The sequence below is a fragment of the Saccostrea cucullata genome, unplaced genomic scaffold (genome assembly GCF_032062105.1).
Source record: "Saccostrea cucullata isolate Sc308-1 unplaced genomic scaffold, CSIRO_AGI_Scuc_v1 ctg2607, whole genome shotgun sequence".
NCBI lineage: Eukaryota > Metazoa > Mollusca > Bivalvia > Ostreida > Ostreidae > Saccostrea > Saccostrea cuccullata.
Genome location: NW_026934308.1, coordinates 44,940 through 59,490, shown reverse-complemented (window position 1 = coordinate 59,490; position 14,551 = coordinate 44,940). Strand labels below are relative to the sequence as shown.

The 14,551-nt window shown below is 35.6% G+C and overlaps 1 protein-coding gene across 1 annotated transcript in view; it reads left to right on the top strand.

Moving 5' to 3' along the window:
• Window positions 1-82: 82 nt before the first annotated feature.
• The window catches only part of LOC134240454 (mutS protein homolog 4-like), a gene marked incomplete at its 5' end in the record, with an annotated part of 38,433 nt that continues 23,964 nt past the window's right edge, over window positions 83-14,551 (top strand). The window contains one exon of the mRNA XM_062722538.1: window positions 83-189. Within this exon, the coding sequence (XP_062578522.1) occupies window positions 83-189 (107 nt within the window). The remainder of the gene's footprint in view (window positions 190-14,551) is intronic.

The following is a 14,551-nucleotide window of genomic DNA, read 5'->3' as shown; positions in this document are numbered from 1 at the left end:
AAAGTTGTAAATCTTTGCAAAACATTTAAATGTTTTTTAAAGTTAATGTTCATAAACATGAAGTATTAACTTTATACTGTAGTGGTTCTACCTCTGTGCTGGGATCTGGCCGTCAGAGATCATGTGACCCAAAGTCTACACCGCACACCCGGTCAGCTGCCATCAACCCTAACTCAGCAGTCATTGTGGGTAAGTGTAGTGTATACAAATTTTCCCACTGAAAAAATCAAAAGTACTTTGGGAAATTGTCATCATTTTTTATGCCTCCAACATAAAAAATGCAAGGCAATATTGTCACCTTTTTTCCATGCCTCATTCTGTCAATCTGTCATTGTTATTCCATCAAAGTTAGCTTTTCCAGACATTTTTTTGCTCTTCTGAGTCTAAGGCCAAAATAAAATTATAGTTTGTTTGGAATTGCCTCCCACCTCATTGAAATGCCCCCTCCTGAACAAATTTTATTGACCAAAAGTAGGAAGATTTTTTTTATCTAATCATTTTTTTTTTGCCCATTACATATATCACATACACCATACAAAACACTGAAATATAGTGTCAGATATATGTAAAATTAGGATTTTTGTTGATGGTAGATACTTTTTTTTTTTAAGTCAGAAAATGTATTTACTCTTTACTGAGATTTTTATCAAAAAATTAAAATTTATCTTCAATTCAAAAAAAAAATATTAATTTCCCTCCCTCCCTCCTGTATCTGAAACCCTTCAGGCGGCAATTCCAAACAAACAATTTTTTAAGGATGGCCTAAGACTCAAAGAGCCAGTGCTTTAGCCATTTGTGTGGTGTGCATCAACTTTTTGGAATATGAGCCCTTCTCAAGAACCCATTGGCCAATATTTATCAAAATTTGCACAGTGTATCCTTGGCCCAAGTGCTCTCATTTGTACTACACATAGATTTGTTACCTTTAAATAAGGTGAGATAAAAACAAAAGTAGTGGTTGCTAAAAAAAACTTTTCTCTCAAGAACCATTGGACAGCCCAGTCATCATCAAACTTTCATTTGAAGTACAAAACATATATAATTTAAAAGAACACTCTGAAGCTATTTAAAACCTATTAGTAATTATGTTTAGATATAGAGATTTCAGTCTGTTTTCCACACTTTAAGTAGATATGTTTTTTGTGTGGTAATAGAGCAGATTAATATCTGATTTGAATTATGCAAGTATTTGTAGAGTGTTTTGGTTATTAAGAAGCCTCATCAGGGGTCACGGACATAAATCATGGTGTTAGTATTAGGTGAGACCAGGTTATCTTGTCACCTATATTCTTGTGTTTGCTGTAAGCTATGATTGGTTGAGAATGAAATAAAGTTTTGCATTCTGGATTTCTAAGAATGGTGTTCCAATATTTTAGAATTCGTTTTTTCAGTCCTTTAACGCAAGGGTTAAATTTAGTAACCAGTACTGTAGGGTTACGTAATGACTGTTCTTTAGTCTTTTTGATGATGAGTTTTGATCGGTTTGTGTTGACCGTTTCCTTGATAATAGGATCAATTTCCGAAGTAGAGTAACCTCGCTTTGATAAGTGCGTCTTGAAGTCATTAAGTGTTGCATGTAATATTTCAGGGTCAGTGGTGTTTCTTGCATGTCTAATGCATTCTCCTTTAATGAATCCTTTAAACACAGCTGGGCTATGAGCGCTCTGTCTGTGTAGATACTGAAAGTTATTTGTTGGTTTGATAAACGACTTGATATCAAATTTGTTAAAATTTTGAAATTTCTGTCCTTTATAAACTGTAGTATCAAGGAAGTTGACAGCAGATGGAGAAATTTCAAATGTAAATCTTAGATGCTTGTGACAGTGATTGCCGATATTAAAGAATTCTTCTATCTCTGGTTGCGTTCCATTGAATATTATGAAACCGTCATCACGGTATCTGCCGTGGAAGACAATTTTGCTGGCATGACGAAATTGTGCCATTATATGCTTTGTGATTTGATACATTCTGATGTCACAGATCTCTGGACTGGGGACTGCCCCCATACTTGCTCCTATTATTTGTTTGTAATATTTTCCGTCGAATTCAAAGTAATTGTTTTCCAAGACGCATTTCAGTAAGAAGTTTAGATCCTCAGGGTCCGGATATGGAATGTCTAATTGCGTTTTATTGGCCTGTGTGTAAGCCTCATTTACTGATGAGAGAAGTTCGTTGAATTCCATGTTTGTGTACATGCTCGTCACATCATAAGTAATTAATAATGCGTTTGTTGGCAATGTGAGGCCTTCGATTTTGGTGATAAAGTCCGTAGTGTCTTTGATATAAGTTGATTGTTTTTGTACAATGGGTACAAGAAAGTAATCGCAATATTGTCCTATTTTCCTCGTTGGCGTATCGCATTGCGAGATAATTGGTCTACCAGGTGGTAATTTCCTAATGCTGCACTGACCGTTTATTAGAGCATTGTAAATGTTTGCTGGTATTTTGTGGGTTTTCGGTAAAAGGTATAAATGCCCACATTTGAGTGAAGGTTTTTTGTCATTAAGAAATTTGTAAGTTTCTTTGTCCAGTGACCCATTTGAATGCATTGCGGCAAGTTTATTTTGAATGTTTTCATGCAGTTTGAGCATGTTGGGTTCAGATACTTGCATATAGTGTTTAGATTGCAGTTGGCTTTGTGCTTCTAAGACATACTGGTCTTTGTTCATGATGACAATTGTGTTGCTTTTATCTGCTTTTTTAATAACAATGTCGTTGTTATTTTTAAGAGATAAAATAGCTTCTCTTTCAGCATTTGAGATGTTTGATCTCTTTTTTGCAATTTCCAAAGAGGAAAGTTCCAATTTTGTTTTATCTATATATTCCTCGAGTTCGCTGCATGTAAATGGCGGTTTGTAGCCAGATTTTGTGTTAAAGGGGTGAATGGCATTGTCGTCTCCGGTATCAAAGTGGAATTTGCATCTGAGTTTTCCTGGCAAATTCTTCAAAATCTTTGAGCAGCAGGCTTTTAGCATTGTCGCTTTTAGGCGTTGGAATAAATTTTAAGCCTTTGCTTAGAACTGAGAGTTCATGTTGGGATAAGTTGTATCTTGAAAGATTTAGAACAAACTTTCCCCCTGTGGCCGTAGTTTCCTTGCAGTGAGCTTTAACTCCCCGTAGATAATTACGAGTGCGTTTAGCATTTTTGCATTGTTTACTCCGTCTATTTATTCGTCGAGCCATTCAAATAGAGGAGCAGTAGGTGGTAAATATATTGTATATAGCGAGGCGCTATAGATCAACAGTGAGTATTTTGATGAAATAATGAATCCGTCTAATTATCAATAAGTGTTGATAGATTAGAGGATAAGAAGAGTATGTGGCTTAAGAAGCCGATAGTCAGATTCCGGTGATTCGTTAAGGTCACGTGCAAGGGGCGGTGTTTGTTTAAGAGCTGGTCCAATGGATGGCTAATGCACACCAATTTTATGGTAATTAAATCCTGTGGATCTTAAGTCGTCTGATATACATAGTGTCATAAAATGAGGCTAAAATAAAGATCCGTCTTAATATCATATGATGATAATAAGAGGATTAATATTTCACATAACTGTCCAAATCCTAAATGAATTCTTCCTGGTTTATGTTGATCTGGTCCTTCAATATATCCTTGTATTCACAGTCTGATATTCTCGTGGTTTTCTTGCCTGGTAAAACGTTTGGAAGGGCACTATTGTATGTGTATACTTGCGCAAGTCGAAGTATTTGATTATAAGAGAAGCGTAAAAGACGATCTTTAAAAAGTCACAGCTCAATCCTTTACAAACATGTGCTGATTTGGTAAAGGAAGTGCTGGTAATAAAATGTCTTAGAAGACAATAGAAGCAAAGAGTGTGGCCGGATTGTTGGATGACCAAATAAACCACACAAGTCGATCGCTGTCCAAGGGAGGGCGATGCACGGGATGATGCCGGTGGGACATTGTCCCTAGTCAAAGTGTGAAAATTAGCGACATCAATCAACCAAACTTGTAAGAGATTTATTAGGACCCGACACTCCAACCACAGTGTGAAAATTAGCGACATCAATCAACCAAACTTGTAAGAGATTTATTAGGACCCGACACTCCAAACCACACTTCTAGTAGATATGATTTTTGCATAGAGCAGATTAATATCTGATTTGAATTATGCAAGTAGTTGTAGAGTGTTTCGGCTATTAAGAAGCCTCATCAGGGGTCACGGACATAAATCATGGTGTTTGTTTTAGGTGAGACCGGATTATTTCGTCACCTATATTCTTGTGTTTGCTGTAAGCTATGATTGGTTGAGAATGAAATAAAGTTTTGCATTCTGGATTTCTAAGAATGGTGTTCCAATATTTCAGAATTCGTTTTTTCAGTCCTTTAACGCAAGGGTTAAATTTAGTAACCAGTACTGTAGGGTTACGTAATGAATGTTCTTTAGTCTTTTTGATGATGAGTTTTGATCGGTTTGTGTTGACCGTTTCCTTGATAATAGGATCAATTTCCAAAGTAGAGTAACCTCGCTTTGATAAGTGCGTCTTGAAGTCATTAAGTGTTGCATGTAATATTTCAGGGTCAGTGGTATTTCTTGCATGTCTAATGCATTCTCCTTTAATGAATCCTTTAAACACAGCTGGGCTATGAGCGCTCTGTCTGTGTAGATACTGAAAGTTATTTGTTGGTTTGATAAACGACTTGATATCAAGTTTGTTAAAATTTTGAAATTTCTGTCCTTTATAAACTGTAGTATCAAGGAAGTTGACAGCAGATGGAGAAATTTCAAATGTAAATCTTAGATGCTTGTGACAGTGATTGCCGATATTAAAGAATTCTTCTATCTCTGGTTGCGTTCCATTGAATATTATGAAACCGTCATCACGGTATCTGCCGTGGAAGACAATTTTGCTGGCATGACGAAATTGTGCCATTATATGCTTTGTGATTTGATACATTCTGATGTCACAGATCTCTGGACTGGGGACTGCCCCCATACTTGCTCCTATTACTTGTTTGTAATATTTTCCATCGAATTCAAAGTAATTGTTTTCCAAGACGCATTTCAGTAAGAAGTTTAGATCCTCAGGGTCCGGATATGGAATGTCTAATTGCGTTTTATTGGCCTGTGTGTAAGCCTCATTTACTGATGAGAGAAGTTCGTTGAATTCCATGTTTGTGTACATGCTCGTCACATCATAAGTAATTAATAATGCGTTTGTTGGCAATGTGAGGCCTTCGATTTTGGTGATAAAGTCCGTAGTGTCTTTGATATAAGTTGATTGTTTTTGTACAATGGGTACAAGAAAGTAATCGCAATATTGTCCTATTTTCCTCGTTGGCGTATCGCATTGCGAGATAATTGGTCTACCAGGTGGTAATTTCCTAATGCTGCACTGGCCGTTTATTAGAGCATTGTAAATGTTTGCTGGTATTTTGTGGGTTTTCGGTAAAAGGTATAAATGCCCACATCTGAGTGAAGGTTTTTTGTCATTTAGAAATTTGTAAGTTTCTTTGTCCAGTGACCCATTTGAATGCATTTCGGCAAGTTTATTTTGAATGTTTTCATGCAATTTGTAAGCTGTGTTTAAGGGATTCATTAAAGGAGAATGCATTAGACATGCAAGAAACACCACTGACCCTGAAATATTACATGCAACACTTAATGACTTCAAGACGCACTTATCAAAGCGAGGCTACTCTACTTCGGAAATTGATCCTATTATCAAGGAAACGGTCAACACAAACCGATCAAAACTCATCATCAAAAAGACTAAAGAACAGTCATTACGTAACCCTACAGTACTGGTTACTAAATTTAACCCTTGCGTTAAAGGACTGAAAAAACGAATTCTAAAATATTGGAACACCATTCTTAGAAATCCAGAATGCAAAACTTTATTTAATTCTCAACCAATCATTGCTTACAGCAAACACAAGAATATAGGTGACGAGATAATCCGGTCTCACCTAAAACAAACACCATGATTTATGTCCGTGACCCCTGATGAGGCTTCTTTATAGCCGAAACACTCTACAACTACTTGCATAATTCAAATCAGATATTAATCTGCTCTATGCAAAAAACATATCTACTTAAAGTGTGGTTTGGAGTGTCGGGTCCTAATAAATCTCTTACAAGTTTGGTTGATTGATGTCGCTAATTTTCACACGGTTTCATAATATTCAATGGAACGCAACCAGGGATAGAAGAATTTTTTAATATCGGCAATCACTGTCACAAGCATCTAAGATTTACATTTGAAATTTCTCCATCTGCTGTCAACTTCCTTGATACTACAGTTTATAAAGGACAGAAATTTCAAAATTTTAACAAACTTGATATCAAGTCGTTTATCAAACCAACAAATAACTTTCAGTATCTACACAGACAGAGCGCTCATAGCCCAGCTGTGTTTAAAGGATTCATTAAAGGAGAATGCATTAGACATGCAAGAAACACCACTGACCCTGAAATATTACATGCAACACTTAATGACTTCAAGACGCACTTATCAAAGCGAGGCTACTCTACTTCGGAAATTGATCCTATTATCAAGGAAACGGTCAACACAAACCGATCAAAACTCATCATCAAAAAGACTAAAGAACAGTCATTACGTAACCCTACAGTACTGGTTACTAAATTTAACCCTTGCGTTAAAGGACTGAAAAAACGAATTCTAAAATATTGGAACACCATTCTTAGAAATCCAGAATGCAAAACTTTATTTAATTCTCAACCAATCATTGCTTACAGCAAACACAAGAATATAGGTGACGAGATAATCCGGTCTCACCTAAAACAAACACCATGATTTATGTCCGTGACCCCTGATGAGGCTTCTTAATAGCCGAAACACTCTACAACTACTTGCATAATTCAAATCAGATATTAATCTGCTCTATGCAAAAAACATATCTACTTAAAGTGTGGTTTGGAGTGTCGGGTCCTAATAAATCTCTTACAAGTTTGGTTGATTGATGTCGCTAATTTTCACACTTTGACTAGGGACAACCCACCGGCATCATCCCGTGCATCGCCCTCCCTTGGACAGCGATCGACTTGTGTGGTTTATTTGGTCATCCAACAATCCGGCCACACTCTTTGCTTCTATTGTCTTCTAAGACATTTTATTACCAGCACTTCCTTTACCAAATCAGCACATGTTTGTAAAGGATTGAACTGCTACTTCAAAGATCGTCTTTTATTCTCTTATAATCAAATACTTCGGCTTGCTCAAGTATACACATACAATAGTGCCTTTCATTCAATTACTTTGTACCAATGCAAGAAAACCACGAGAATATCAGATTGTGAATACTAGGATATATTGAAGGACCAGATCAGCTTAAACCAGGAAGAATTCATTCAAGATTTGGACAGTCATGTGAAATACTAATCCTCTTATTATCATCATATGATATTAAGACAGATCTTTATTTTAGCCTCATTTTATGACACTATGTATATCAGACGGCTTAAAGGAAAAAGAGCACCAAAGACCCAGATTTTGACATCATTTCCTGGTTGAACAAGATGAAGCAGAGTAATAAATGGGTAGGCTTTACCTGATCTGAATTGAAAGATGAAATATTTTCATTTTAAAAAAAATATTAATGTTTGAAATAAATGAGGATAATAACAAAAATTCTAGAAATACCATGGGAGATTGTAGGAGTGGGGATTGATATTTTTGGCAGGGTGTCATTTACTGCCGATCTCTGTAAGTAACTGCAAATTTGACCTATTGAAAAGTGCTTAGAACGAACTTTCAAAATAATACCAATGATTTGTTTGAACGGGAATTACAAATTTCTTGGAGGGCAAAAAACCTTATAAAGTTCTGGGAAATTAATTGGTACTTTTCCCCCATTAAAATACCAGCAAACATTTTTTCATAAGTAAAGTCTAAGTGAAAGTCATGAAAAGTTATTTTTAGCAATTTATTTGAATATTGAAGACATTTCGAGAGAAAAATTAGCAAAAATTTGAATTATTTGTCTGTGGAATTAGGGTTAGAGGTGATTTTGGGTCTTTTGTAGAGATTGGGGGGGGGATGGGGGGGGGGGGGGGTACAGAGGATGGAAATTGGTAAAAAAATGTGTAGTTGACTTGGAAGAAAGGTAATTAATTATCATTGATCTTATAATAAATGTTTGTATGTATTCATAAATTTATGTATGTATTTTACATGTACAATGTAATTGTGTATTTATATGATTTGCTGTATATGTGTGCTTTTAATTACTGTATGATGTGACGGTGTTAATTTTTGGAATTAACGTTTCTTCATACGTAAATGACTTACACACAGGTATCTAAAACGAATAATTTATATCGGACCCTTGTTCGTTTCGTGGTGTTCATGTGAAAGGAGGTCAATTACTTTGAATTGACGTATCATGTCGGTAAATATGTGATCCTCTGTTGCCTCCCTTTGACTGCGGGGGGATCAGTTTGTAGTTTGGTTGTTTGTATATTGTAGCTAATCACAAAGGTATGTGTTTTCATTCCATAATGGTGACTTTCTCTGCAACTCATTTTCTGCTTAGACTTGTCTTCCAGACTAGCTAACCAAATATGTAGAATTTCAACATGATATAATTTAATTATTGTGACCTTTCTGATTTTGTTTTCTTGAATTATTGGAATCTGCATGTACAATTTACATGAATTACATTTGTATTCCAACCTTGACTGTCAACTTTTTAAACATTTGGCCATAGAAGATATGTAATTTGGTAATTTTTTTGACTGTTTTCTTTATCAAATGCTTAATTTGACTAACTTTATTGAGTATATAGCCCAGGATTATAAGAAGAAGCATTAGACATGCAAGAAACAACCCTGACCCGATATATTTTGTCGGACAGACTGTACATTTGCTTCATTTATTAACTTTTCAGTCTACTTATTGTGGTGTACATTTTGGGGTTTACATTTCTTAATTGTTTACAAATTAATCTGAAAATTCAATAATGTAGATTATGGTTGTACTGTATAAGACTATCATTTTTTGATTTGTTATCAAAAGTATTAATTTTCTCTTGTCTGAATTAATTGTAAACAAAACTTTAATATATCAGATAATGCTATAAACAAACAATGATTTATGTCCGTGTCTTTCATCACTTATTAGGAGGGGTTAGATCATTTAGTATATCAGAGTCTCAAACAATTTACTTTTCATTAGCTATGCAAATTAATTACAAATTTTGGATTTTTTCTTTATTTACCCCTAATTGACACAATTATGACTTTATATCATTTTATTAACATCAAAAAACAAAATCATGTTATTTTATAAATATTTTATTCATTACAGTGACAACTGTATAAATTTCATCACAGGAATATATTGATGTGCAATTTTCCACAGATTCCAACCAGGCCTCAAATTTCATACATGTATATTGGAAGTATAAGGTCGAAAATCAAAATTGATTTCTGGTAAATATGGTAAGTATCAACATCATTTCTTCCTCATTTTATTATTTACCAAATCATAGGATATGTAAATATTTTCTTTTAAAGCAAAAATATTAATGTTTGAAATAAATATAAGAAGTATTACACAAAATTCCCTTCATTCAATTACTTTGTACCAATGCAAGAAAACCACGAGTCATATCAGATTGTGAATACTAAATATATTGAAGGACCAGATCAGCTTAAACCAGGAAGAATTTTTCAGGATTTGGACAGTTGAATATATAATCCTCTTATTATCATCATATTTGTATTAAGACGAATCTATTACAGCCTCATTTTATGACACTATGTATATCAGACGGCTTTTTCCCTTAAGATCCACAGGATTTAATTACTATAAAATTGGTGTGCATTAGCCACCCATTGGACCAGCTCTTAAACAAACACCGCCCCTTGCACGTGACCATAACGAATCATCGGAATCTGACTATCGGTTTCTTATAGCCACATACTCTTCTTATCCTCTAATCTATCAACACTTATTGATAATTAGACGGATTCATTATCTCATCGAAATACTCATTGTTGATCTATAGCGCCTCGCTATATACAATATATTTACCACCTACTGCTCCTCTATTTGAATGGCTCGACGAATAAATAGACGGAGTAAACAATGCAAAAATGCTAAACGCACTCGTAATTATTTACGGGGAGTTAAAGCTCACTGCAAGGAAACTACGGCCACAGGGGGAAAGTTTGTTCTAAATCTATCAAGATACAACTTATCCCAACATGAACTCTCAGTTCTAAGCAAAGGCTTAAAATTTATTCCAACGCCTAAAAGCGACAATGCTAAAAGCCTGCTGCTCAAAGATTTTGAAGAATTTGCCAGGAAACTCAGATGCAAATTCCACTTTGATACCGGAGACGACAATGCCATTCACCCCTTTAACACAAAATCTGGCTACAAACCGCCATTTACATGCAGCGAACTCGAGGAATATATAGATAAAACAAAATTGGAACTTTCCTCTTTGGAAATTGCAAAAAAGAGATCAAACATCTCAAATGCTGAAAGAGAAGCTATTTTATCTCTTAAAAATAACAACGACATTGTTATTAAAAAAGCAGATAAAAGCAACACAATTGTCATCATGAACAAAGACCAGTATGTCTTAGAAGCACAAAGCCAACTGCAATCTAAACACTATATGCAAGTATCTGAACCCAACATGCTCAAACTGCATGAAAACATTCAAAATAAACTTGCCGCAATGCATTCAAATGGGTCACTGGACAAAGAAACTTACAAATTTCTTAATGACAAAAAACCTTCACTCAAATGTGGGCATTTGTACCTTTTACCGAAAACCCACAAAATACCAGCAAACATTTACAATGCTCTAATAAACGGTCAGTGCAGCATTAGGAAATTACCACCTGGTAGACCAATTATCTCGCAATGCGATACGCCAACGAGGAAAATAGGACAATATTGCGATTACTTTCTTGTACCCATTGTACAAAAACAATCAACTTATATCAAAGACACTACGGACTTTATCACCAAAATCGAAGGCCTCACATTGCCAACAAACGCATTATTAATTACTTATGATGTGACGAGCATGTACACAAACATGGAATTCAACGAACTTCTCTCATCAGTAAATGAGGCTTACACACAGGCCAATAAAACGCAATTAGACATTCCATATCCGGACCCTGAGGATCTAAACTTCTTACTGAAATGCGTCTTGGAAAACAATTACTTTGAATTCGACGGAAAATATTACAAACAAATAATAGGAGCAAGTATGGGGGCAGTCCCCAGTCCAGAGATCTGTGACATCAGAATGTATCAAATCACAAAGCATATAATGGCACAATTTCGTCATGCCAGCAAAATTGTCTTCCACGGCAGATACCGTGATGACGGTTTCATAATATTCAATGGAACGCAACCAGAGATAGAAGAATTCTTTAATATCGGCAATCACTGTCACAAGCATCTAAGATTTACATTTGAAATTTCTCCATCTGCTGTCAACTTCCTTGATACTACAGTTTATAAAGGACAGAAATTTCAAAATTTTAACAAACTTGATATCAAGTCGTTTATCAAACCAACAAATAACTTTCAGTATCTACACAGACAGAGCGCTCATAGCCCAGCTGTGTTTAAAGGATTCATTAAAGGAGAATGCATTAGACATGCAAGAAACACCACTGACCCTGAAATATTACATGCAACACTTAATGACTTCAAGACGCACTTATCAAAGCGAGGCTACTCTACTTCGGAAATTGATCCTATTATCAAGGAAACGGTCAACACAAACCGATCAAAACTCATCATCAAAAAGACTAAAGAACAGTCATTACGTAACCCTACAGTACTGGTTACTAAATTTAACCCTTGCGTTAAAGGACTGAAAAAACGAATTCTAAAATATTGGAACACCATTCTTAGAAATCCAGAATGCAAAACTTTATTTATTCTCAACCAATCATTGCTTACAGCAAACACAAGAATATAGGTGACGAGATAATCCGGTCTCACCTAAAACAAACACCATGATTTATGTCCGTGACCCCTGATGAGGCTTCTTAATAGCCGAAACACTCTACAACTACTTGCATAATTCAAATCAGATATTAATCTGCTCTATGCAAAAAACATATCTACTTAAAGTGTGGTTTGGAGTGTCGGGTCCTAATAAATCTCTTACAAGTTTGGTTGATTGATGTCGCTAATTTTCACACTTTGACTAGGGACAATGTCCCACCGGCATCATCCCGTGCATCGCCCTCCCTTGGACAGCGATCGACTTGTGTGGTTTATTTGGTCATCCAACAATCCGGCCACACTCTTTGCTTCTATTGTCTTCTAAGACATTTTATTACCAGCACTTCCTTTACCAAATCAGCACATGTTTGTAAAGGATTGAACTGCTACTTCAAAGATCGTCTTTTACGCTTCTCTTATAATCAAATACTTCGGCTTGCTCAAGTATACACATACAATAGTGCCCTTCATTCAATTACTTTGTACCAATGCAAGAAAACCACGAGAATATCAGATTGTGAATACTAGGATATATTGAAGGACCAGATCAGCTTAAACCAGGAAGAATTCATTCAGGATTTGGACAGTCATGTGAAATATTAATCCTCTTATTATCATCATATGATATTAAGACGGATCTTTATTTTAGCCTCATTTTATGACACTATGTATATCAGACGGCTTAAGATCCACAGGATTTAATTACTATAAAATTGGTGTGCATTAGCCACCCATTGGACCAGCTCTTAAACAAACACCGCCCCTTGCACGTGACCATAACGAATCATCGGAATCTGACTATCGGTTTCTTATAGCCACATACTCTTCTTATCCTCTAATCTATCAACACTTATTGATAATTAGACGGATTCATTATCTCATCGAAATACTCATTGTTGATCTATAGCGCCTCGCTATATACAATATATTTACCACCTACTGCTCCTCTATTTGAATGGCTCGACGAATAAATAGACGGAGTAAACAATGCAAAAATGCTAAACGCACTCGTAATTATTTACGGGGAGTTAAAGCTCACTGCAAGGAAACTACGGCCACAGGGGGAAAGTTTGTTCTAAATCTATCAAGATACAACTTATCCCAACATGAACTCTCAGTTCTAAGCAAAGGCTTAAAATTTATTCCAACGCCTAAAAGCGACAATGCTAAAAGCCTGCTGCTCAAAGATTTTGAAGAATTTGCCAGGAAACTCAGATGCAAATTCCACTTTGATACCGGAGACGACAATGCCATTCACCCCTTTAACACAAAATCTGGCTACAAACCGCCATTTACATGCAGCGAACTCGAGGAATATATAGATAAAACAAAATTGGAACTTTCCTCTTTGGAAATTGCAAAAAAGAGATCAAACATCTCAAATGCTGAAAGAGAAGCTATTTTATCTCTTAAAAATAACAACGACATTGTTATTAAAAAAGCAGATAAAAGCAACACAATTGTCATCATGAACAAAGACCAGTATGTCTTAGAAGCACAAAGCCAACTGCAATCTAAACACTATATGCAAGTATCTGAACCCAACATGCTCAAACTGCATGAAAACATTCAAAATAAACTTGCCGCAATGCATTCAAATGGGTCACTGGACAAAGAAACTTACAAATTTCTTAATGACAAAAAACCTTCACTCAAATGTGGGCATTTGTACCTTTTACCGAAAACCCACAAAATACCAGCAAACATTTACAATGCTCTAATAAACGGTCAGTGCAGCATTAGGAAATTACCACCTGGTAGACCAATTATCTCGCAATGCGATACGCCAACGAGGAAAATAGGACAATATTGCGATTACTTTCTTGTACCCATTGTACAAAAACAATCAACTTATATCAAAGACACTACGGACTTTATCACCAAAATCGAAGGCCTCACATTGCCAACAAACGCATTATTAATTACTTATGATGTGACGAGCATGTACACAAACATGGAATTCAACGAACTTCTCTCATCAGTAAATGAGGCTTACACACAGGCCAATAAAACGCAATTAGACATTCCATATCCGGACCCTGAGGATCTAAACTTCTTACTGAAATGCGTCTTGGAAAACAATTACTTTGAATTCGACGGAAAATATTACAAACAAATAATAGGAGCAAGTATGGGGGCAGTCCCCAGTCCAGAGATCTGTGACATCAGAATGTATCAAATCACAAAGCATATAATGGCACAATTTCGTCATGCCAGCAAAATTGTCTTCCACGGCAGATACCGTGATGACGGTTTCATAATATTCAATGGAACGCAACCAGAGATAGAAGAATTCTTTAATATCGGCAATCACTGTCACAAGCATCTAAGATTTACATTTGAAATTTCTCCATCTGCTGTCAACTTCCTTGATACTACAGTTTATAAAGGACAGAAATTTCAAAATTTTAACAAACTTGATATCAAGTCGTTTATCAAACCAACAAATAACTTTCAGTATCTACACAGACAGAGCGCTCATAGCCCAGCTGTGTTTAAAGGATTCATTAAAGGAGAATGCATTAGACATGCAAGAAACACCACTGACCCTGAAATATTACATGCAACACTTAATGACTTCAAG